The following is a 24,811-nucleotide window of genomic DNA, read 5'->3' as shown; positions in this document are numbered from 1 at the left end:
AGTATAGGCCAACAGTGCAAAATGCTGATGTGGACGCGGGCCTGGATAGGCTTTATAAAGCCCGACGGGCTTTGGAAGTTTTTATCTAATCTATAAAACGAATGATATAGATAGGATTAAAGTCGTAAACCTACTATATCACTGCTATAAAACGGGTCCTTAAACCATTTCGCAAAGTCAAATTATAGTACAGATTCTCAATCTAATGAGGTGTCCAATTAGAAAAAAATGTTAAAGCAGCGCCAACTGTCATCCCAGAAATCAAAATTAAAATTAAAATTAAAATTAAAATTAAAATTAAAATTAAAATTACACCAAGCTCACTACTATATAATCCCACATTATCCCATCATTCAATCCTCCCTCCCACAATCTCTCACTATTAGTACATCTCTACTAAAAATAAAAAATGTCAGCCTGCAGCAAGATCCGCCACATTGTCCGGATCCGGCAGATGCTGCGGCGGTGGCGCAAGAAGGCCGCGATGGCGGGCCGGCGCCCTCCCTGCGACGTGCCAGCAGGGCACGTCGCAGTGAGCGTTGGGCCGACCTGCAAGCGATTCGTGATTCGCGCCACGCACTTGAACCATCCCATACTGAGGAAGCTGTTGTCCTGGGCCGAGGAAGAGTTCGGATTCTCCAACACGGGCCCTTTGGCGATCCCGTGCGACGAGTCCCATTTCGAGGAGATCCTTTGTTACCTTGCCCGGCACGAGCCCGGCGAGAAAAGCCCGGCCCGGTTTACGACCTTGGAGGAATACTGCCGCGTGAGGTGTCGAAGCAACCTCGATATCACTCGGCCGCTCTTGCACGGGTAAATAAGAACGCGTGAGTTTGATGAGTTCGAGACACCTAGCTCGGTCTTCTCTTTCTCTCTCAACTCTGAATTTTTGTGAGTGGCGAATGTGTATGAATTGATGGAGATGGCATGGAGGTGGAGTGGCTGAGTCACCACCGAGTCGTCCCGAGTCATTTCCAACTACAACATATTGCGCCGGAAGACCAACTTGTAGATGAAATTAACATTTTTATGGATTCATTTGATGGCCATTGTAAACGAACAATGTGTTCTATTATATTGAACCAAACGTAATTCATTTGTCACAACTATTTGAATTTTAACTTTAGTACTCCTTTATACTATATTTTATTAACTTTTTCGGTTACTTTCCTTGTAGTATGAAAGTAATATTACAATAAACAAATCAAACTTAGAATTCATTTAACTTTTTCGGTTGCTTTTCCTTAGGGTTCGTTTGATACCCACGTCAAGAAAATAGCACATAAGAAAATAATCAAGATAATTGACCAGAAATACGTTGAAATTTTTTTCTTGGTTATATGTTTGTTACGCTAGTGATATTAACCCAGAAACATGATGTGTCAATAAGAATTACATTTTTACCCTTCTTGAAATTTTAATCTCATTACATGTGATGCAAAAAAAATGGTTAATTTCTTTGGAACGACCTTCCCACTGTCATCAATGGCAGCAAAAAATTTTTTATTCATAAATCATCCTTAGCTGAATCAATGGCCGCAAAAAAAAACCTTATCAACATATAGTGTTACAACCAAAAGTTTTCGCACTCCCATCAATAGCCCATAAAGAATCAGAATCAAAATACATGTGATTAAAGAAGAAATTTTTAGCTGCTTCACCTTCTTCAAATCTTAACAGCCGGGCTTTGCTATTACACAAGAAGCTGATCAGTTTTTCGCCTGAAATAGTTGGCTGTATTTCCTTCTTCAAATCGCTATGGATTTTTACCAATTGCAGCTTCATCTTCAAGAATCCGTCTTAGATATTAAGTTATTTCCTTTTCATTGTCGATTTTCTCATTCACGAATCTGCCGGAAAATAATCACAATTCAACGGACTACAACGCCGTCGACATTTTAGGTGTTCAGATCTATCACGTGCAGACTCGGCACCATGTTTTTTTGTCAAACAAATTCGAAATACTTCAATTTAACTTCATAGCCAAATAACTATTGAAATCTCCCTACACAAAAACAATGGATTCATTGGGGAAAGCTGTGGTGATAAGAAATATGGAATGCAGAAGAGAATATCAGAGGGAAAATGTTGGAAATAATTTTTTTCTTGACACAGTAGAAAAATATCGTAGGGGTAGGCTCCGAAAAGGTAACTGTTGTAAGTGGGAATAGATACATGGACCTCGCTCATTTCACGGGCCCGACAGTAAATACTCATAGGTATCAAACATTTGAGTTTGACCAGAAACAAGCCATTTTCTGGGCTATACAGGGGTATCAAACGAACCCTTATAGTAGTATTTCTTAAATCTCGAGCCCAGTAAAAATAAGACAACTAAACTCTTTCTGGGTCAAACAAGGAGAGAGTACCCAACCAGGTAAAAATCGCTTCCTAACTTCCACCAGGGTCTCGAGAGGCGGACTTCAAAGAAGTCTACCCTACCAGGTAGTTTTAATTCCTAAACTCTTGTTTAGTGATTGTTATACTGGCATTATACACTTGTTGATATTGTTAGTGTAAAAATAAGTTGAAATTAATAGTTAGCCAAAAACTTAAAATAACTAATACTTCCTCTGTACGCGAGTAGGAGTCTAGTTTTTCCATTTTAGTCAGTCCGCGAATAAGAGTCCCGGTTCACCTTTACCATAAATGGTAATAGGGTCTTATATTCTACTAACTTATTTCACTCACATTTCATTTAAAACTAATATATACAAGTGAGACTCATATTCCACTAACTTTTTTCCATCCACTTTTCTTAACATTTCTTAAAACCCGTGCCGCCAAGGAATGAGACTCCTAATGGCGGACGGAGGGAGTAATACTATATTTTATTTTTATTTTATGTGATCCAACCATATTAACGAATTAAAACTGATGTCTTATTGAAATTCGTATATTTTCATGTAACCATTTGTTTATTTGAATTATAGTACTATAATTTTAGTACTAGTTTTTTTATTCACGAATTAATTGAATTAGAAATTATAATTAAAAATAATAAGAAATGTAAGCAATAGTACTCCCTCCGTCCCAGAATAGGAGCCTTATTTAGTTACGACACATATTTTAAGAAATTTAAAGAAGTGTGAGTTGAATAAATTAGTGGAATATGAGTCTCACTTATATATATATATATAGGATTGTATTCAAATCCTTTTCACCTATTTAATCCAATCTCCTTCTTAATCTCCACCGTGTATTTAAGCTGATCCAATGGATTATATAATTTAATATAATTATCAGATTGCATGCTTTGTTAACGTGATAAGGGTAAAATAGATATTCTATATTGTAGTTAGTTATGGAATGAGGCGTGATTTCCTCCGTCGAGGATTATTGCAGTTTCTCAGTAAATTTGTTACTGATTTAGTTTAATTCTTTCTCCGTAATTCTTTCTCTTTATCAGCATACTGCAAATCGCCGATTATTGGTTTTGAACAGCTTTATTGTATCTACATCTTACGCATACGGTTCCTCCCCTCAATTTCGATTATCAATGGAAGAAGGTAATACTGCAATTGTCGCCTATGTGTATTGATTTGGTTGCTGTCAATTTTTATTTGTAATTCAGTCGAATGCCCCAATCGTCTTAGATCAGCAAATTTGTGTTTCCTGTTGTTGTGCTTCTGTATTGGTTTATTGAAACATTTTTGACGTTTCATGGTTTTGTTGTTGCTCCTCCGTTTCGTCGTTCTCCCGATCCTGCCTCAGGAAAACGCCGTCGTCTAGAGGAAACCACTCCGCCGACGCAAAGAGATTCGTGAGATTCTATCCGGTCAGCGTGATTGTCGACGACGATCGCCGCCACAAATCACTACAATCAGAAATCAGCAACAAATCATCACCAAATTGCGACGTTTCCATGAAGAATCACAACAACATGAACAGCATCAGAAGCGTGATCAACGAAGAGCTCATGGCGCACGTCATGGATCAAAACCGCCGCGTCGAGGAGGTGGCGAGGGACATGTATGTATGTCCGCGAATTGGAGCCATTCGTATAGTGTCTGGTTTAATATTGAATTCATAGTTGGACGATATTATAAATGTAATGTTTAAGGATGATTATATAATGCATTCTTTGTGTTTGGTAATGTATAGTATACTTCATATAATGCAGTTATATATAGTTATAATACAAACAATGTAACAATTGATACCTTTACACTTTGACTATATAAAACATAAGAAAAAACAATTCATGCATATAGGAAAATAATTCATTAACATATGAACGTAATGCAGAGATTAAATGAGGTAATGAATAAACAAATTTTCCATTTGGCTGTTGACAATTAAAAACAGAAATGAACATAATACATGCACATAGGCATATAATGTAAGCACATCGGCTAATAATGAAGAGCTTATACCAAGTAATGAACAAACAAATATTCGATCAACTCCTTGACAATATAAAAAAACTTTGACATGATGCATGATACATGACATATAATGAATACAAATATACAAGTTAATGAACAAAATCATTTACTTAATGAGCATAAAACTTCTGTCTCCGCTATTTCAACAATGACCAACAACAATTCATGCATATAAGAAAATAATTCATTAACATATGAACGTAATGCAGAGATTATGTGAGGTAATGAATAAACAAATATTCCATTTGGTTGTTGACAATTAAAAATAGAAATGAACATAATGCATGCACATAGGCAAATAATGTAATCACATCGCCTAATAATGAACAGCTTATACCAAGTAATGAACAAACAAATATTCGATCAACTCCTTGACAATATTATAATTTAAGTTGTACCGTGTGTCGTTGTTTGCCGAACGTTTCTTGTTTGCCCTAAGGGTTTGACAAGCCTAGGGGCTAGGGTGTAGTATGTTCTAAGTCTAAAAAACGTTATCCAAATACACGAGCTGGAGTAATTTGTCTGGGGTTGCACATGCATAACGCGTGGGTATATTTTAAAACAGATATACATAATGTACATATTGTGTAGTATAATGCGTAGTTTAGTTTCTGTAACGCATTGTTTGTGGTATGTACTGAACATTTATCCTTACCCGTTTAGTTTAGGTTCTATAATGAACATTGTTTGTGGTATGTAATGAACATTTATCCTAGCCACTAGTTTAGGTTGTGCCGTGATTCGATGTTTTACCCACGTTTCTTGTTTTCCCTAAGGGTTTAACAAGCCTAGGGGCTAGGGTGTAGTATGTGCTAAGTCTAAAAAACGTTGTCCAAATACACGAGCTGCAGTAATTCCTCGGAGGTTGCACATGCATAGCGCGTAGGCATTTTTTAAAACAGATATACATAATGTACATATTATGTAGTGTAATGTGTGGTTTTAGTTTCTGTAATGCATTATTTATGATATGTAATGAACATATATCCAGCCCCGTTTCATTTAAGGTGTGCCGTGTTTCGATGTTTGGCGCACGTTCCTTGTTTTCCATAAGGGTTTAACAAGCTTAGGGGCTAGGGTCTAGTACGTACAACAGCAACCACGTGATGTATAAAACAAGATAAATAATGCATTCAAATAGCCAAATAATGTACAGAATCAATCAAGTAATGAACATACCCATATTGCATTCATTCTTAGGCTCATGTACAATAGCAATCTAATGATGTATAAAACATGATAAATAATGCATAGAAATAGCTAAATAATGTACAAATGTTGCATTCACTGTTAGACTCATGTACAAGTTCCGTGACGGCTTCCTTCTGTCGTGGAGTTAAACTCTTTATACAATTCAGAAACTCGGTAGGGGTTCGTCGAAATTACAGATGGTCGACGTTCCTACCCCTTGGTTTCTTATCCTCCGTCTCTTCCAGAGCTGTACTAGTCCCGGCCTCTGATACTCGCTCCCAGAATTTCTGGGCAATTCCTACTGGCAGTCACATGATGCATAAAATAGGATAAATAATGCATTCAAATAGCCAAATGATGAACAAAATCACTCAAGTAATGAACAGATAAAAATATTTCATTCACTCTTAGACTCATGTACAACAGCAGTCAAATGATGCATAAAACAAGATAAATAATGCATAGAAATAGCTACATAATGTACAGATTCAGGCTAGTTATGAACATTTTCCAGTTAATGTTTGACAGTTTAAAACAGAAATCAACATAATGCATTAACATAGTCAAATAATGCAATCACATAAGCAAATAATGTAATCACATATTCAAATAATGCAATCCTAACACTGGCATGATGCATGATGCAAGATATATATAGAATACAAATTAACGAACAAACTAATTTTATTAATGACAAATACACCTCTGCATCCACTATCTCCACAATGACCACCCTCTGAAAATAATGCAGTGTTTATATGAATTAATGAATAAACAAATATCACATTTGTTATCTGCCAATTTTAAACAGAAATGACCATAATGCATTCACATATTAAAATAATGTAGTCACATTTGTAAAATAATGAATAGATGTTGACATGTAATGAACAAACACATTTTCAATTTACTCTTTCAAAATCTAAAACCACATCAATAACATTCACAATATACACATATAGGAAAAATAATGCATTGACATATTAAAATAATGCATAGACTATATGATTAAATGAATATACAAATATTACATTCGTTATCTGACACTTTAAAAGAGACATGAGCAAACTACATTCACATATGAAAATAATGTAGTCACATTGGCAGATAATGAAGAGTTTATATCAAGTAATGAACAAACTGATTTTGTACACCATTTATCATAACATGGAATGCAAATATACATGTTACTCCTATTCTTGGATAAATTCAAACTCCAGTTGTATGATGCAGAGTACATGATATTTGGATGGAAAACAAAATACACATATAATGTGCATATCCATTACAGTTGTGAACAAGCCAACATTAAATTATTTTATACAATTAAAATCAACCACCATACGAATAATGGATACGATATTTGAATTAATTCACACAATTACAAAAATAATGTGGGATTACAATCCAAACATACAAAGCAATTCGAATTGCACAAAAAACTAGGAGCTCACCCTCTAGCTGGGATTGCTTAGAATTGGTGGGTCGTCCTCGTTTTGTCATTTTAAGATCTACGCAGAAATTCAACCAAACAAAAGGGGGTTAGACTGTATTAACAAATACGGCCGATTGGTGGTAATCGGGTGCATTGTGGTGTGGGAGTTGCGTTACTAGCAAATATTGGAAAAGGGTTGTTCAAACTCGAAAATTGAAGCAGTCCATTAACAATCGGAAAACCCTACCTCTTCTTAGAACGCGGTGGAGTATTGTTCAGCACAGCAAGGAAGAATGAAAATCGACTGAAAAAACCGGTTGAACTTCAGAATTATCGCCGAAAACAACCCTTTTGGCGGCTAGGGTTTTGCTGTTTGGATGGAATTTGAGAACGATTATGGAGAGAAAAGTGGGAGTAAATACGGTTTATGATGAATGAGGCGGTAGATGGAAAGCTGTGGGTGTATCCCGCTAAACTCGCAGCTCCTCGTATTCTTCAGATTTGAGATAATAAAATTACTAATTCACCCTCATAATGCACGAAATAAACCAAATAATGAACTACGGAATGCTTAACTAATCATCAAATCCGGGTCGTTCATCTAGCAGATCCAATGATCCAAATCAAATTGGAACTTAAATCTAATGATAGAAAAGGACTTTAACATGACCCTATATATATATATATATATATATATAGGAAAATGATCAATACAAAACTTGATCTCAATACAAAATCCAGACCAAATCCTGACCATGAGATTTGACAATCCAATGGTCAATAAATAAACAAAAACACGGAGGGTCATTGTAAAGCAGTTTTAGGTCATATTATAAACTTTGGGTTTGAGGTCATGTTAAGATCATTTCATGTCATCCTTACTATAATGACATAAAAATAAGCTTACAATGACCTAAAAATGACTTTTGTATGCTTGGTTCTGCATTTTTGTATTAAGAATGGTTTTGCATGGATCAAAACCCTATATATATATATATATATATATATATATATAGGGAGATGATCAATGTCGAACCAATTTTAAGGACAGAACTAGAGACCAAATCTTGTCCATCTATTTTTATAATCTAGTCTTGACTGAAATAATCTTGTGGTCATAAATAATGCACCATAATTATATTATTTTATTCACAAAATAGTTGCTGGAGGGTATTTATGGAAATTAGCATACAAGATCAGTTATTTCCTCCACACTTTAACTTCCAATCCCACACAATACAACAATAACCCCATCATCACCATCTTCTCCACCTCCAGCGCCGCCGCGAGGCACTTCACCGACCTCCGATGCGCGTCCAGCACCGCCAGACATTCATGGAAGCAACTCCCCTTCTCCCTCCTCCAGATCTTAATTGCCACATCGTAAGATCCGTTGAAGATCAGCTTCTCAATAGCCGCCAAATGCAGCACCGTGAATCTGTGACCCTGCAGAAATCCGCTGAGGTTGAATTTCCAGAGGTCCTCTCCTTTTGTAACTCCATATCGCGAAATCAGATCGGGCAGCGACTCGAGGTCAGTCTCGGGATGAAATTAACCCGCAACTCGACCCCAATGTAGTGTGCCACCGCCGCCGCTGCTACACTGCCGTCATTCAATCACTTCATCTTATAATCACTGTACCTCATCTTATAATGAAATAACTTCACCCGAGAAATGGAAACATTTTGGTTAAATGAACCAATTATGAATAGTCCAAAACAAATAGCTTCATCTTATGATAAAATTTCTTTATCTTTTAACGAAATAACTTCATCTTATAATGTAATTAATTCACGGTATATAGCTAAAATGAACCAAATTTAAACTATCAAACTAATCGAAACTCATATCTTGAAAACCACTGAGAAATCAGAACTCAACACAAATACACTAAAAATGAATCGAAATTAGAAATTAATTGTGCACTCACTTCATTTTATAATCACATTGCTTCATTTTATAATGAAATAACTTCACCCGAGAAATGAAAATATTTCGATTAAAATGAACAAAATTTGAACAGTCCAAAACAAATAACTTCATCTTGTGATATTAATATCTTCATCTTATAACCACGTTGCTTCATCTTATAATGGAACAACTTCACTCGAGAACTGAAAATAACTTATAATAATGTATTATGACTTAATAGCCCCTGGGATGAAATAAATTGCTCTTAGGATGAATGCGGAAATTATTTGTGCAATATCTCATCTCATCCATCAAAAATTAGATCCAATGGCTAATATTTGGTCTCTAGTTCTACACTAAAGAGGTGTTGTGCATATAAGGGGACCCTATATATATATATATATATATATATATATATATATATATATATATATATATATATATTAGTTTTATACTCTCTCCGTCCCAACTAAGCTGAGTTGTATTCCTCTTTGGGATGTCCCAACTAAGTTGAGTCATTTCCTTTTTTAACAAAAAACAAAACATTCAATCACTCTTACTGTATTCCCGTATCTATTTTATTCTCTCTTTATCTTTCCTACTTCATTCCTCTCTTCTACTTTTCAACACAATGTTTTAATCTTCGTGCCCAAAAGTTATGTCTCAACTTAGTTGGGACGGGGGGAGTAACAAAATGTGAGTGGAATAAGTTAGTGGAATGTAGGACTTACTTACCATTTATGGTAAAGTGATATATGACTCTTATTGTGGAACAGACCGAAATGACAAAACATGACTCTTATTATGTGACAGAAAAAGTAATATTTCAAAAATTACTTTCTCCGTTCCATATGTGCACTTTCTATTTTAGTCCGTCTTATAAAAGTATGACATTTTCATTTATGAAAAAATTATCTCAATTTATTATCTATATATATCAAGTTATTTACGACTTATATAACCATCAAAATACTAATGATAATGGAGGTGTTCTGATCGCCTAATAACTGACGTTTAAATTTCATGTTTCTCTCCCACTATTTGGAGTAAAATACAGAAGAAAATGATGTACTAGCACAATACACTAGGATATAGGATGAATGGATAAATAATGAAGGTAGAGTAGACAATGGTCTGTCACATAAATTACAGCATATAATAACCGTAATCTGATTTTATTCGAGAAACATCGGAAGCTGAATTTAAATTTCCAGAATTTTCAAACTATCATCAAATTTAAATAAGGCTGATGTTTTGGAGCTTTCCGAAGCCATCTTGCCTTTGAACTGACACCTAGCGCTTGACACACTTTCACCTCCGCCACCGCCACCGCCACCGCTTGCTTTCCCTCTCTACAGAATAAAGGTCTATACCAACTGCATTCCATTTACCAGATCTCCATTGCTCATATTCACCGCATTCATTGCTGCTGGTTAGTGCGTGATAATGATGCTTTCGATTTTCTTCTTTCGGAATGATTCGCGTCACTCTCCAACTAATTCAACACTTTTTTTTTCAAAATTTTCCAATTCCATTTTTTGTTGCTTTCTTATCTTACTTCATTGTTCCAATCTCTTGCTCATTTTGCTTCTGCATCTTCGTTTGGCGATTCCGCCCCCTTTTACTTCAATTCTGTGAACAGTTTGATTCAAAAGCATTGCACTCTGTCGGTAATTTGATGTGCGTTGCAGTTTTCGTGCTCGATTTCTACGTTTTTCTGCATTGCCTTTCTAATTTTAGATTGCATCTAAAATTTTGAAATGTTAATTCACCTAATTGCCATCTATGGTCTTGCAGCTTGTTGAATATTGTGTTTATTCTGTTTCTATATTTATAATAAGCTTTCGGAATCGATGTTGATGTCTCACACTAGTTTGTGTATTAGCTTGCGCATTTCCCACTTTGCTTATAGGTTCTTATCGATATGGAGTCTTGGGCAGATGCATCGATTTGACATTAGTAGTAGTTTGTCTTTTACAACTAATAGATGGCATTTAGTTGTATTAGTTTGTCTTATAGTTTCCCACATGCAGTCTGCAGGACCATAGATGGCATTTAGTTGTATTTACATCTAATACTTCTAAGAAGCTTTCAAAATTTTAGATGCAAGAGGATCAATCTTCAATGGATGGTTTCTTTTGAAGTCATGTGTCTGCCACTTAGTCCACTTCTAGCCTCATTTTCATAATTTTTCTCTGTGTTAACAGCTAAGGATGGATAAAAGGAGTTGGCCTTGGAAGAAAAAATATTCTGATAAGCAGGCTGCTGAGAAAACAGCTGCCACTGCATCAGAGTCTTCTACAGCTGCTTCAGATATAAATGTAACTCAATTCGACAAGGTTATTTAACATTAAGATGATCTATTCTCATCTTTGATCATATGCTACATGCACCTTTTGTTATTATTCTGTCACATGATTTACTTGATGCATTCTGGTTCCCATGTACAAGCAGTTATGGTTTCTGTCTATTTAGTCTCAACTACTTGCTAAGCTTTGTATTTTTGGATACTCAAAACGCAAACAACTTCATTGAATTAAGCCTTCAGCATCTTAACAGTTCTAGTTTCAATGATTTCCAAAAATTTTCCTTTGCTTTTTTTTTGTTTTTCTTGTGTACATTAGGAAGCTTATATTCCTACTTATTTTAAGACCATCCTGATTAGGACTTTCTAGTCTGAAGTTGCCTCAATGATTTTTTTCCAAGCAATTGTCTTACTCATGTACACTCAGCAGCTGACAGTCTTGCTTTCTTGTTATGTCCATTTTCTTGAACTTTGAACCTTATGACTTCTATGATTCTATCTTTAGCTTAATTTATTGATCTATTTCTCTGCAGGCAAAACAAGACAATAATAAAAAGCCAAAGTATGTTCAAATTTCTTTAGAATCATATACACATCTAACTGGATTGGAAGATGAAGTGAAGTCCTATGCAGGACAGGTGCTGACCTTAGAGGAGGAAGTGAAAGAACTCAATGAAAAGTTATCTGAAGCAGATACTGAAATGGCTAATAAGGAAAATTTGGTAAAGCAACATGCCAAAGTTGCTGAAGAAGCTGTTTCAGGTTTGTGGATACTATTATAAAATATTTCTTTCTGAATAAAAGTTTTAAGATTGTAGAGCTTTATGGCCACCATTTCAATTGGACAGGTTGGGAGAAGGCTGAGGCTGAAGCTGCAGCACTTAAAAATCATCTGGAATCAGTCACGCTGCTAAAGCTTACTGCTGAAGATCGGGCAGCACACTTGGATGATGCTCTCAAAGAATGCATGAGGCAGATACGGAATTTGAAGGAAGACCATGAAGAAAAGTTGTGGGAACTTGCTCTTAACAAAACAAAGTTGTTTGACAAGATGAAGTTAGAGCTTGAAGCTAAAATAGGTAATCTGGACCAAGAGTTAATGAAGTCTGCAGCTGAAAATGCTGCGTGGTCTAGATCCTTGCAAGAGCGTTCTAACATGCTGATCCAGCTCAATGATGAGAAATCACAGGCTAATGCCGAGATAGAACTTTTGAAGAGCGAAATTGAGTCTTGTGAAAGAGAAGTAAACACACTCAAATACGAACTCCATATTGCTAGGAAAGAGGCGGAAATTCGCAATGAAGAGAAAAACATGAGTGTGCGGTCCGCTGAGGCAGCAACCAAGCATCACCTAGAAGGAGTTAAGAAAATTGCTAAGCTTGAGGCCGAGTGTCAAAGATTACGAGGCCTTGTTCGGAAGAAGCTTCCTGGTCCAGCTGCACTAGCCCAAATGAAACTTGAAGTTGAGAACTTTGGCCGAGACTCTGGAGAGTCTCGTTTAAGGAGATCTCCTGGGAAGCCTTCTACTCCACAGTTGTCTCAGATGCCGGACTTTTCGCTTGATCATGCCCAGAAATACCTCCAAGCAAACGAGTTACTCACAGAACGGCTACTTGCTATGGAGGAAGAAACAAAGATGCTTAAGGAGGCATTGGCAAAACGTAACAGTGAATTGCAAGCTGCTAGGAGTATCTGTGCTCAAACGGCTAGCAAGCTTCAAACTTTGGAAGCACAACTACATGATCATGGTGAACAGAAAAATCATCTCAGTTCTAATCCTCAGGTTTCAATTGAAAGTTTCAATAGTCGGAAAGCTAGTATTCCATCAGGTTTGACCACTATGTCGGAAGATGGAAATGATGATAATATTAGCTGTTCTGGTTCATGGACTTCTGGAATGATGTCTGACCTCTCTCATCAGAAGAAGGAAAAGACCTTGGGCAGTCTACAGAAATCTGAAAGTGTAAGTCATGCAGATCTTATGAATGACTTCTTAGAGATGGAGAAGTTGGCATACCAATCGAATGGAATAGTCTCAGGTGGAGACTGTTCAGGCAATACTGTCAATGAAGGATCTGAACTTGTAAAGTGTGAAGTTTCAGTTGAAGTCTCTACCAGTGAAGACACTCAATTAGGAGAGCAGCATGGTTTGGAACCTCAAGCGGGTCCTAAAGAAGATCCGAATGTAGTAAGTCTTCAAATGCATGCAGATCCACTGGTCTTTGTGAAACTCCAGTCAAAAATATCTGGGGTTCTTGAATTAGTTTCTAATGAAAGGGACATGGAAAAAGTAATAGAGGAAGTTAGACAAGCTATTCTGGAAATCCATGAAACTTTACATGACCTTTCGGTGTATAGTTTTACCGAGGCAAATTGTCCTGTTGGAACAACAACTGATCAAATCACCGAAGATGCCAAACTGGCAGACACAACAGCCACAAAGGAGACATCAGTGCCTCAAGATGCTAGTTCATCTATCAACACTTATGAAGCCATCAATGAAGAAGTACAAGTTGCTATTATGCATATTTATGATTTTATCACTAGCCTTGGCAAAGAGGTGAAGACCGTCACCAAAGCAAGTTCTGATGGAGATGGGTTGAATAAATTTTTTTATATATTTTCTTCCAAATATGGTGAAGCAATGACGTCTTATATCAACCTGAATGATTTTGTTCTTGACATTTCTCAAGTATTGAACAGTTCAAGCGAGCTGCATATCAATGTTCTTGGATATAAAAGTTCTGAAGTTGAAACTGGTAGTTCCAACTGTATAGACAAGATAGCCCTACCAGCAAACAAGGTCGTTGTGGAATCATTACGGGGGAGTTATCCAGATGGGTGTGCACACTTTTCAGATTCTGCATCCGATCCCGATGTTCCGAATGATGGGAATCTTGTTCCAATCTCTGAATCAACAGTCACTTCTTGGAAATGTTCACCAGAGGAGTTTGAACAATTGAAAATGGACAGGGATAATCTAGCAGTCAATCTTGCTAGATCTTTGGAAAATTTAGAAACTACCAAGTCTCAGTTGCTCGAAACAGAACACCTTCTGGCTGAGGTTAAATCGAAATTAATGACAGCTCAGAAGTCAAACAGCCTGGCTGAGACACAGCTCAAATGCATGGCAGAATCATACAATTCACTTGAAACACGTTCGGAAGATATAAAGACTGAGGTAAATTTCCTCCAAGGGAAAATACAGAATTTGGAGAAAGAACTGCTAGATGAGAAAAGAAGCCATGAAGAGGCACTTAACAAATGCAAAGATCTTCAAGACCAGCTTGAGAGGTACTAACTGAGACAAAATATTCAAATTCCTCCCAAATGAGTTAGGCTGGCCTGTTACTAAGTGTGGTTTTAAAATTGGTTCTGGTTGGTTGATTTCGAACTGTTTTCATTCAACTGTGAGCTAAACGACGAACTAAAATTAGTCCTAATTATTTCTGATCATATAGTCGAATTCAAATTAGTCACCTATTGTTTCTTTTCTTTTCTCCAAGTCCTATTTCATTTATGTGCTTTTTTTTCTTGCATAAAAAGTTTCATTTTCATATTTAATATGATTATGCTTTTTTATGATATTTGCAATTTCAGGATTGATAATTGTGCAGCAGCTCAAACTGTTGAGAGGTCTGATCAGGTGAGGCTCATAATGACATACCACTTTGCTTAATAAGTAATTTCATTCAGGACTTGGTAGCCTGCAATACTAAGCTCATCTTTATAAAGTGTATTGCTTTGATAATTAAAGGCTGCAACTTAGTGGCACATCCATATTAAAATTCTTAAAAAGAAACAGTGCAACTAGGAAAAACAGAAATGGGATGTTGGCCTAATTATGTAGTTTAAATTGAATAGATAAATGTGGAGAAAGGAAAGTGTATAGATAGCAGCTGTTGAGACATTTTTTGTGACAATTTATTTGGTTAGACGTTTTCCAAAATATTCTGAGACATTTGTAATTGGTTATTTCATCAAGAATCATTAGAGTATTTTGTATAGTTTCTGGAAACTCAAACTACATATAATCTATTTTAGGAGAAGGAGTTGGCAGCTGCAGCAGAAAAGCTGGCAAAGTGTCAAGAAACCATATTTCTTCTAGGCAAGCAAATGAAAGCTCTACGTCCACAAACAGAAATGCATTCCTCGACTAACTCGAGGATTCAAAGAGTCGAAGACTCTATTGAGGAAGAACCAACTATCAGTGGAATGAATTTACTAGATCTTGATCCACCTGAAATAGACACTGCTGCTTCTTTCCATTTGCACAGAGCTGGCTCAGAATCTCCTATGGATCTGTTTAATGCTTCTTTCAGTCCATCTGATTTTGAAGCTAACGACTTATTGAGATCTCCGGTCGGCTCAAAACAACCAAGCCACCGCCCTACGAAGTCAGGCTCTTCTTCTGCTTCGAATACTCCAACACCGGAGAAACATGCTCGTGGATTTAGCAGGTTCTTTTCCTCGAAGGCGAAGAATGTCTATTAGTGGTTTCAGCATGCTATATATATACACATATTATGTGTAGGTAGGTTAGTGATAAAATGCAAATCACATCTTCCTTACAAACTCCAACTATGATCAGAACCTTTAGATTTCAAGATTTGATGTCAACAGATTGGTTAAGTAAATGTCAACACAACGTCAATAGATTGACAATGTCAACAAAGGGTTGACATTTTCAATGTCAACAGAAAATGTCAACACAACGTTAATAGGTTGACGATTGACATTGTGTTGACATTTTCTATTGATGTTTGTCATCTGTTGACATCAAATCTTGAAATCTAACAACCTAGCTCATAGTTTGGCGTTTATACAATATATAGAGATGTAAGCATTCGTGTACATGATGGTAAAATCCATTCTACTTCTTATACTTGTAATTTCTTATACTTGTAATTTAGTGTAAGATTTGATGGGCACATTTGGAGATGGTAGTATCTTGCTTTTGTTTGAAAAGTGATTTTTGTTTTAGATTTAATCGCTGAACATTCGTGTATACAATCAGACATGACTCTCTACTTAATTAATTGATTCATTTTTGTTTCCTTCTAAGTTGTTTTGAGGATTATGAAGTCACTAAGGATAATAAAATAATACTAAACCACTAGCTACTGTCCCCAGTATGTTTCATAGACAGATGTGTGTGTTTGTTTGGCTGCAAATAATTTGGATTTTGAAAATATAAAATTGTGACTATGGAGTAAAGTAGCAATAGTCTGAGCATAGGTTGGAGTGACAATATTTTCGTGACTAGAGATTCAATGGATGAGTGGCGTGTCCTTGGATAGAAAAATTTACTCTGGCCACATTAATTATCCACTTTGATTCTAATACAAGTTTTAAGAAATATAAATGAAAATGAGTTAAAAAATTAGTGGAATATGAGTCTCATTTTTATTTATTAGTTTTATAATAAAATGAGTGGAATAAGTTAGTGGAATGTGGGCCTACTTACCATTTATAGTAAAAGTGAAAGTAGACAATTAATGGGGAACGGACAAAAATGACAAAAATGGACAATTAATGGGGGACTGTTTCATGATCTTAGTATTTACTTGAAATTGTTAGAAAATATGTGATAAAATTCTCAAACAATATACTGACGATACTCTAACTATTAAGAAAAAGAACAAACATAATAATGAAGACGGAAAATTTAATGAAAACAATGAAACAAACTAACAATAAGTCAAGTCGAGAAAAACTGTCTTTCCACGAGACAAATTATGCACTGGCTAATGCTCTCGGATATGTCTTCAAAAATAAAACGACTTCCTCCTAGCGTGTAGAAGCACCTCAATCCCTGGGTACCGACAAATTTAACGAAGTTACAAGAATTGAGCAAACAAACTTCTATGCGAGAAAAGGGTATATGCAATATGACAAGGAACACGTCAAATAAAATAGAGTGAACTGCACAAAAGGTCCTTAACTTTTTGCCTTGTAACAGCAGAGACCCCTAACATTTAAAAATCCCATCACAGGTATCTAACAAAATATATAACCACAAACCTTGTGTTTTTTGCCATTTTTCGGATGAAAATGCCCAAATGGGCTGAAGGGCAGTTTAGTCTCTTTACCTACCAAACCTGCATTTCTGCACACCCTATGCTGCACATCTAGTCTGTTGTGTAAGAGATGTCTCTTCAAACATAATAGACTCTATTTTTCCATTCTCCTATTTTCTTTCATCTTTCCCTCTCTAAATGATTTCATTCCTTTCATTTCATCTTCGTCGGCTTGTGAAGTGAAGTTCTGTTTGTTTTTTGTGAAGTTCCCTCTCTAAACATAATAGACTGGCCGAACTTCTGTTTATTTTTTGTAAGTTGTAACGGGTATTTTGCAATTGTGGTTTGTTCGACAAGGGTTTATGGTTGTAGGGTTACAGTGGTATCCACATTTTAGGGGATTTCATTTGTTCGGCATCTGGAATTTAGGGGATTTCATCTGGAATCCCCTAAATTTAGGGTATCCACAAGGGTTTAGGCGATTTCATCTGGAATTTTATTTTGCAATTCTTGGTCGAATTTTATGGTTGTAGGTTTATAGTCGGAGCATCTGGAAAATTTTGCAATTCTTGGTTGAAGTTTACAGTTGGGCATCTGGAATTATGATTTTAGTTTTTGTGCTATGTGCTATGTTTTGGCGAAATTGCATTGCTGATTTGAATTTTATACTGTTGAATTGAATTCAGGTCGTGTTGCAATGTCTTCTTCTTCGGCCTACCACGCTGTCGCTTTGACCTCGGGGGCGCCAGTTCCAACACACCATCAGAAGTAGTCTTGGGCCAATTGTCCACCCCACTGATTGGGTAAAGGACATTCTCGTACAACATGATCATTGTTGACTTCAAATAATAGCGGGAGACGTATCGCGTCACATCGTCGCCATGCTTGTTGATTGTTGCGATATCATGAGTGCACGGGATTCCGGATAGCTGCCACAATCTGCAGGAGCATGTAAAATCGCACATGTTGACAACATACTGGCCAGACGGCCCAGTTACTTGGCACAAAGACTGTCCGTTCCATGTAGCCCTCCACGATGAAGCCCGCGCGTACCACTTATCCACAAGCTCCTTGATAACAAGAGGGACTGCGTGATCGTAGCTTTTGATCCACTGGCCTCTGATCTGAATCCTTTCCATTTGACTTGTTCGAATGTCCTCCAACATGCTGATAATTGCTTTCTTTAGAGCCAATGCAATCTTCGAATTGAATGTCTCACAAATGTTATTGAGGAGCACATCACAACAAGTATGTGGAGAAAAAAATGCCTTGACCCACTTTTCTTTGGGAGCAACTCCATAAAGCCACTGATGTGCTTGGGGATACTCGGTCTGCAGAGCAATCTGATCAAAAGATGTGGTACTCGCGGCAATCTCCCACAACTGTCTGATTTAAACATATTGCCCCATCTGATTTAAACATAAAATTACAAATGAACACCATACATACAAACATAAATCAGGACTCTAGTACAAAGGTGTGCACTAACCTCTACCACGCTATCAGGGTCTACAATTGCTTCATCTTCATGTTGTAATTCTTGGTGGGAGTGATCTGATTGCCCAATCTGACAAAAAGATGAATCACATATGAATACCAAACATAAATAATAAAACACAAACATAGTCCACAGTGGTGTACTAACCTCTGAAGGGTCTACAATTGCTTCAACCTCATGTTGTAATTCTTGGTGGGTGTGATTTGAATGCCCCATTTGACCAAAAGATTAATCACATTTGAATACGAAACATAAATCACAAATCACAAACATAGTCCAAAGTGATGTACTAACCTCTGAAACGCTTTCTGGGTCTACAATTGATTCAACCTCAGGTTGTATAACTTGTTTACCATGTCTAGCTTGTTCAACTCCATCTTCTACCTCAACCTCAGGTTGTATATCTGTCACAGAGGGGTGAATTGGAGTACGAAATGATTGCCCAGTAGGAGGCCTTGACATGGGGTGAATTGGGGTTGGGACATCTTGCACCACAACAGCTTCGCATGCATGGACCTCTCCTTGTCCAACAACTTCATCTACTGCATCATTCTCTTCAACCTCCACCACAACAGCTTTGGCTTGTTATGCACTACATGATGCAAATGCATCCATCAAATTCTTACGTGCTGCCTCCTCTTCCCTCTTCCATTCCCCACGTTTGTCTTCTAAACTTTTGGTCAAATACTCTTCAAACTCGACATCCCTAGTGTACTACTCAAGCATCAATAATGGTGCCGATGGTTTCCTCTGCTCCTCGTGCTGATGTTTCTTCCTTTTCGGTTTACGCTTCGGCATAATTGCTTCTGGTTCGTCAATCTCTTCAATGACCACCGTGGTTTTTTACAAGCTTTCACAAATTTTAGAAACTCCTCCGCTTCTTCCTTTCGCTTCTTGAGTAAGTCGGTCGCCTCTGTCATCTCCACGAGATAAATGTGAACTAGCTTTGTGCTAGTAGCCGCGACTTCGAGAAAAGAGGTCAGATGTGGATCATCAGTAATGGACAGCAATGGACCTCCTATGTCCACGCCCATACAGCCATCACTGTACCTTGGATGAACGTAATAGAACTCACAAACGGTTTTCCTATCATACCTCAACCGCAACACCATACTGGAAAGATCTAAGAGCTCGAATTGGAGAATATTGCAAAAGTCAAAGAATGTCAATTTCCCCCCCCCCCCCAACATACTTCTTCTGTCCATTGATTTTAAAGATTGACCTCCGTGATGAAAAGCGACGGAAAACATCCCGAAACGGTCCCCTGTTAGGGTTTGTATAGAGTTAGAAAAATTCCAAATTTAAACCAACAAATTTCACATATAAAGTCCTAAATCACAGTCAAAACAATTTCCCAAACGCGACGACATCAAAACAATTTCACAAAACAACCAATTTTCGGAGCCCTAAATCACAGTCAAAATCGCTTGCTTGGAATTTTTAATTAAAGTCAACGATTTGTGCAATTTTAAAATTGAACTTACTATATTCTTCTTCCGGGACAAAGAAATCCAACCGAGGATCGCGAATGCTCCATGTTTCTGGGTCTACGTCGATTATCTCCGGTCCTCGACCGTATCTACCGTATGTAGGTGATGCCGGAGGTGATGGTGACGAAGACGATGGCGTGTCGAAAATGGCAGCGGCGTTTTCCGAGAATGAGTAGAAAAATGTGGTGAGATAGGGTGTGCGACACGAAAATGATGAAGTGAAAGTGAATTGGAGGGAAATAGGAAAGAGAAACAAAAAGCTAAGTGTTTTGTAATTTACGTTAACTAAAATATCAATGCAGGTCAGGAGGTGAAGAGGCGTCTACAGTGGGAAGAGAAGAGAGAGGACAAAAGACATGATGTTTCTGTCACATCAATTAGGATTGGCGTCTCATCCACAGTACACGCAGCAGGTGGGATGCAGTGGCGGCGTCACAAAAGGTCGAGTTTGCCCTTTCAAGCCCTGAGGGTGTTATCGTCCGAAAAAACAAGGTTAGTGATTATATAATTTGTTAGATACTTGTGATGAGATTTTTAAATATTAGGGGTCTCTACTGTTACAAGGCGAAAAGTTAGGGACCTTTTGTGCAGTTCGCTCGATAAAATATATGTTGTGTATATTCATTCCTCTTGCCAAAAGCCCTGACTTTACTCCCCCACACATTTACAAAAATTCCTCATATTAGTTAGAGAGCACCAATTATGGATTTATGGTAGAGATCAAACAATAATTTTATTGACGAAATTTTGTCGATAATTCCTATCACTTGTCGGTAATTTTTTTAGCTGTTGACTACATGTATTCCGTCGATAATCAGTCGGTAGTTACAAGGGTTTTTATGTAGTGAATATTGCTTTGAATAGTGTATTAAAATATGGGGCGTTACATAATAAATTCAACGACGAACAATGAAAATAGAAGAAGTTTGAAGTGAGAGTCGAGGAAGGTTTAACTATTCAATGTCTGAAGGTGAAAACTCGTATATTGAATCTAAGATCAAGAAACGACTTCACATGACCTTCTTTTAAACAACATCGTTTTAAGATGACTCATTTACATTATTCTCTTTTTTACTTTATTTTTTCTCTAATTTAACTATTTATTACTACTTCCGTCCCGCATTAACTATCGCATTTACTTTTCTGCACTCATTTTGTAAAAATGATAATAAATAGTTAAAGAGGAAAAAATAGTAAAGTGAGAGAGAATAATATAAAGAAGACTCTTTTCAACCTTATTCTCTCACTTATTTTACTATTTCTCGACTTTAACTATTTCTTATCATTTTTACAAAACGAGTGCAGAAAAGTAAATGTGACAGTTAATGCAGGACGAAGGTAGTATCATTTTTCCAAAACACTTGTGAAAAAACAAAAGTTTCATATTTAATGGGGCAAATTTATATTTCAGTTTTTAAAAATTGTGAGTTGGAACAGAATATGATGATATTTCGTGATTTATTTGAACATTTGAAAAAAAGCTTGATAGCTTAATTATACCTCACAATTAATAAATACTACTATACTATTGTAGAAACCTCACGTTATGTTTTATTTAAATTGTCTATCGGTCTTGTAAAATCAAATATATATCACTTATTGTGATATTTGATAACAATGTAATATACATTTTGAAATTAAGCAATTGAGGAAATAAACTTTATTAGCGTAGGGAAGCAGTTTTATGATGATAGTGAAATATGGACCAAAAATGTGTTCTACGGATATAGTACTTAATATTCTAGAAATAATATAGTCCAAAGTTTACGTTATTTAAAGTTGGATGAGCAAATGCAAATAAGGTCGCTTTTGCGTAAACATCTGCTAATGTTCATATATGCATGGGTAGTTACATGAATTCCAATGAGGGTTTGGTAACTAAGATAAATGACCAAATAAAATTTAAAGAGGTAAATAATTTAGATCAACCTTATGTCTAGCAAATTTTTTTCATTCAAGCTAATTATATTTGTTTGGGGCTCAACATTTTTTGGCTTTTACCTCAAGCCTTCGATTTTTGGGGTACCCGACCCATTCCGATGGAAAGTATACAGAAAAAATATCAATGAAAAATTGAAGTGTCTCTTGGATATGAGCAAAAAATGTCTAAGTTTGCTCCTAAACACGAGCCTAAAGTGTTAAAGAAAAATTGAAATTGGCTCCTAGACATGAGCAAAAACTGTCAAGAACATATGAATGAGCCTCTTGAGACGAGTCTGTCAATAGAAAAACTAAAATAGCGGCTTGATTGAGTCTAAGCATTCAGTGGAGATTAAACAAGCTCCGGGGAAGTGTTGGAATGAAGAAATTGAAGATTTGCAAGTTAAGTATAAAAAAATCTTAATACTCAATTTGAGGGGTGATAGAAATAAGCTAATATTAGGGGATTTCTACCTAATTAGAGTGAGTCGAAATCAATTAAATATAGATCAAGGTTTTTGTAAACATAGAAAATAAAAATTTCCAATATAGTCTATTTTATCTTTTACGTGCTGCATTTTAATTTTGTTTTATTTGAGAAACGATTAGCACTAGAATAGAATATTAAAATACATACCATGAGCAACCGAATTAAAACCATAATACCACTTTAAAAACAATGTAGTAGTATTAAAATTTGAAAATTATGTAATATAAGAAATTTCGACTAATCATGTGAACCTATCAATTTCTGAGCTAGCACTATGGAATTCAAATATTTACACTTTGGGCAATCGTGTTGCATTTTGCGATTAAGAATATTTTTATCTATTTCATTTTATCTATAGTTTTTCAACAAACTATAATATTTTCACGAAGAACCATATAACATTGCAGGATTAGACCATTTCTAAGTATTTGTAAATCGTGATTCATAAATCAACTATGCGAAGATGATATATTAATTGAGAATGTGACTTTTTTTCAAATCTTAAACTATACCCACATTTATCACAAAGACCCAAACTATACTATTTAATTAAGTTTCAAAATTATCGACATTGTATTAAAAATATCATGCATCCATTTTTCAGCCCCCGAAAATTTAATGTAACTTGCCGATGTGTAATTAGTTCCAATTTTTTCAGTGAAACACCACAAAAACGATGATGTTTTCTTTTAATTACTCCAACTTGAATACTTTCCTAGCGCAAAAAATTGACAAGGAGCTTAGACATTATTGCATGAGGTGCCAAGTTCGAGCCCTCTTGACATTAGTTATAATTTCCTCCTATCTATGGTATAGGAGTTTATTTGTAATTTCCTTCCTTATATAGGAGTTAATTTTAAAAAAAATTGAGTGTCATTTCATTTTTAAAAAAATACTCTATATATATATAAACTACACAATAGTACCCAACGAGCTACGTCAAAATTTCAAGGCTCCAAAAATAGACACGTGATATTTAAAAAAATAATTTTAATATAAGATTTCAGATTTAAAATTATATTTACCCCAGAAAAATTGGAAAAAATCACTCAGCATGATATAAATTTGACATCAGATGCAGTGGTATTGCACATGGGAAATATATGCCAAAAAAATAGACAGCACAATCTATCATTATCAGATTCCATATTTACTTATATTGTCATTGCTTTCTTTTTTCTCCTGATCATGACTTGTTTCTCTCTAATTAAAAAAGGTGTTAAGGGGTCCAATTATTAATCTATTTCATAATTTCATTCGTCATCTATTAATTACTCATCCTCTTCGAAATGGATGTAGAATAATAATTGCATGTAAAAGAGAAAAAAAATTGAATGTAAAAGAAATCAAGAAATGGAATGTTACTCATCTTCAATTAATTTGAAATATATTAATTACTAGTACTCTAACATGGTACAATTAATCAAGCCTGTAATCAAAACTAATTACAGCCAAACAACCACTGCTAGAGCAAAAATTGACCAAATATTTTTCCAAATTCCTAAATTTACATGCATATATGCGTATCTCCTAACCCATTTAAATTGATTATCATGGGAATAATATTTCTAGTCTAGTACTAATAAATAAAATTGGAGCACAAATTTATTTCTATCTAAGGAATGACTGGAATACTTGTTCATCACAAGGAATTGTGAGCCCCATGTCGTGATCGAATCCGAATTCTTCCTCAGCTCGTTGAAGCAGGCTCACGAATTCCGGCCTGTTCAAAATCGAGATAGGAACGATGTATCGGCTCCTGTTCACGCCCACGTACACCACGAAGTGCCCCTTTGGCACGTCCAAAGGCAGCCCCTCGTCGTTTTCGTACCCGTGCCTTTTCCCTAAGCTCGAGCACTGCTTCATGATCTGCTTGATCATTGCTTTTTGTGTGAGTTTGTTTGATTTTCTGATGGCCATTGTAGGTAACAAAATGATCAACTTAAAGAGAGAGAGAAGTTGAATGAAGGGTGTAGTGAGAGAGCAATGAGGGTGAGTGAGTTATATATATATAGTAGTAGTACTATATATTTAAAGTAGGGAGTTAATTAATTTGAGTTGAAAATTAAAATGGGTTGATATAATTATTAATTTTGTTTTGTTGGTAGTATAAAATTGGAAAAACAAGGGCATGTGGGGGCAAAAGATGAGACCATGAGTGTT

At 36.0% G+C, this 24,811-nt stretch overlaps 2 protein-coding genes across 4 annotated transcripts; one reads left to right on the top strand and one right to left on the bottom strand.

Annotated features, from left to right (window-relative positions):
• The first annotated feature begins 10,142 nt into the window (after positions 1-10,142).
• LOC121779367 (filament-like plant protein 4) lies at positions 10,143-16,115 on the top strand. Of its 3 annotated transcripts, none has more exons than XM_042176696.1 (6): positions 10,143-10,357; positions 11,133-11,264; positions 11,764-11,992; positions 12,079-14,524; positions 14,831-14,876; positions 15,275-16,115. In XM_042176696.1, the coding sequence occupies exons 2-6, from the start codon at positions 11,139-11,141 to the stop codon at positions 15,722-15,724; spliced, it is 3,297 nt and encodes a 1,098-aa protein (XP_042032630.1). In that variant the 5' UTR covers positions 10,143-10,357; positions 11,133-11,138; the 3' UTR covers positions 15,725-16,115. The 3 variants fall into 3 exon arrangements, with proteins under 3 accessions (XP_042032630.1, XP_042032631.1, XP_042032632.1); XM_042176697.1 differs by having other exon boundaries at positions 10,149-10,290; XM_042176698.1 differs by lacking the exon at positions 10,143-10,357 and having other exon boundaries at positions 11,202-11,264; positions 11,764-11,792; positions 11,864-11,992.
• Positions 16,116-24,259: 8,144 nt separating this feature from the next.
• Positions 24,260-24,568, bottom strand: LOC121778938 (auxin-responsive protein SAUR50-like). The gene has a single exon (XM_042176319.1). The coding sequence runs from the start codon at positions 24,566-24,568 to the stop codon at positions 24,260-24,262; it is 309 nt and encodes a 102-aa protein (XP_042032253.1).
• Positions 24,569-24,811: the final 243 nt, after the last annotated feature.

Source organism: Salvia splendens, chromosome 19 (assembly GCF_004379255.2).
Source record: "Salvia splendens isolate huo1 chromosome 19, SspV2, whole genome shotgun sequence".
Lineage (NCBI taxonomy): Eukaryota > Viridiplantae > Streptophyta > Magnoliopsida > Lamiales > Lamiaceae > Salvia > Salvia splendens.
Note: the sequence above shows the minus strand (reverse complement) of the source record. Positions and strands in the feature narration are given on the sequence as shown.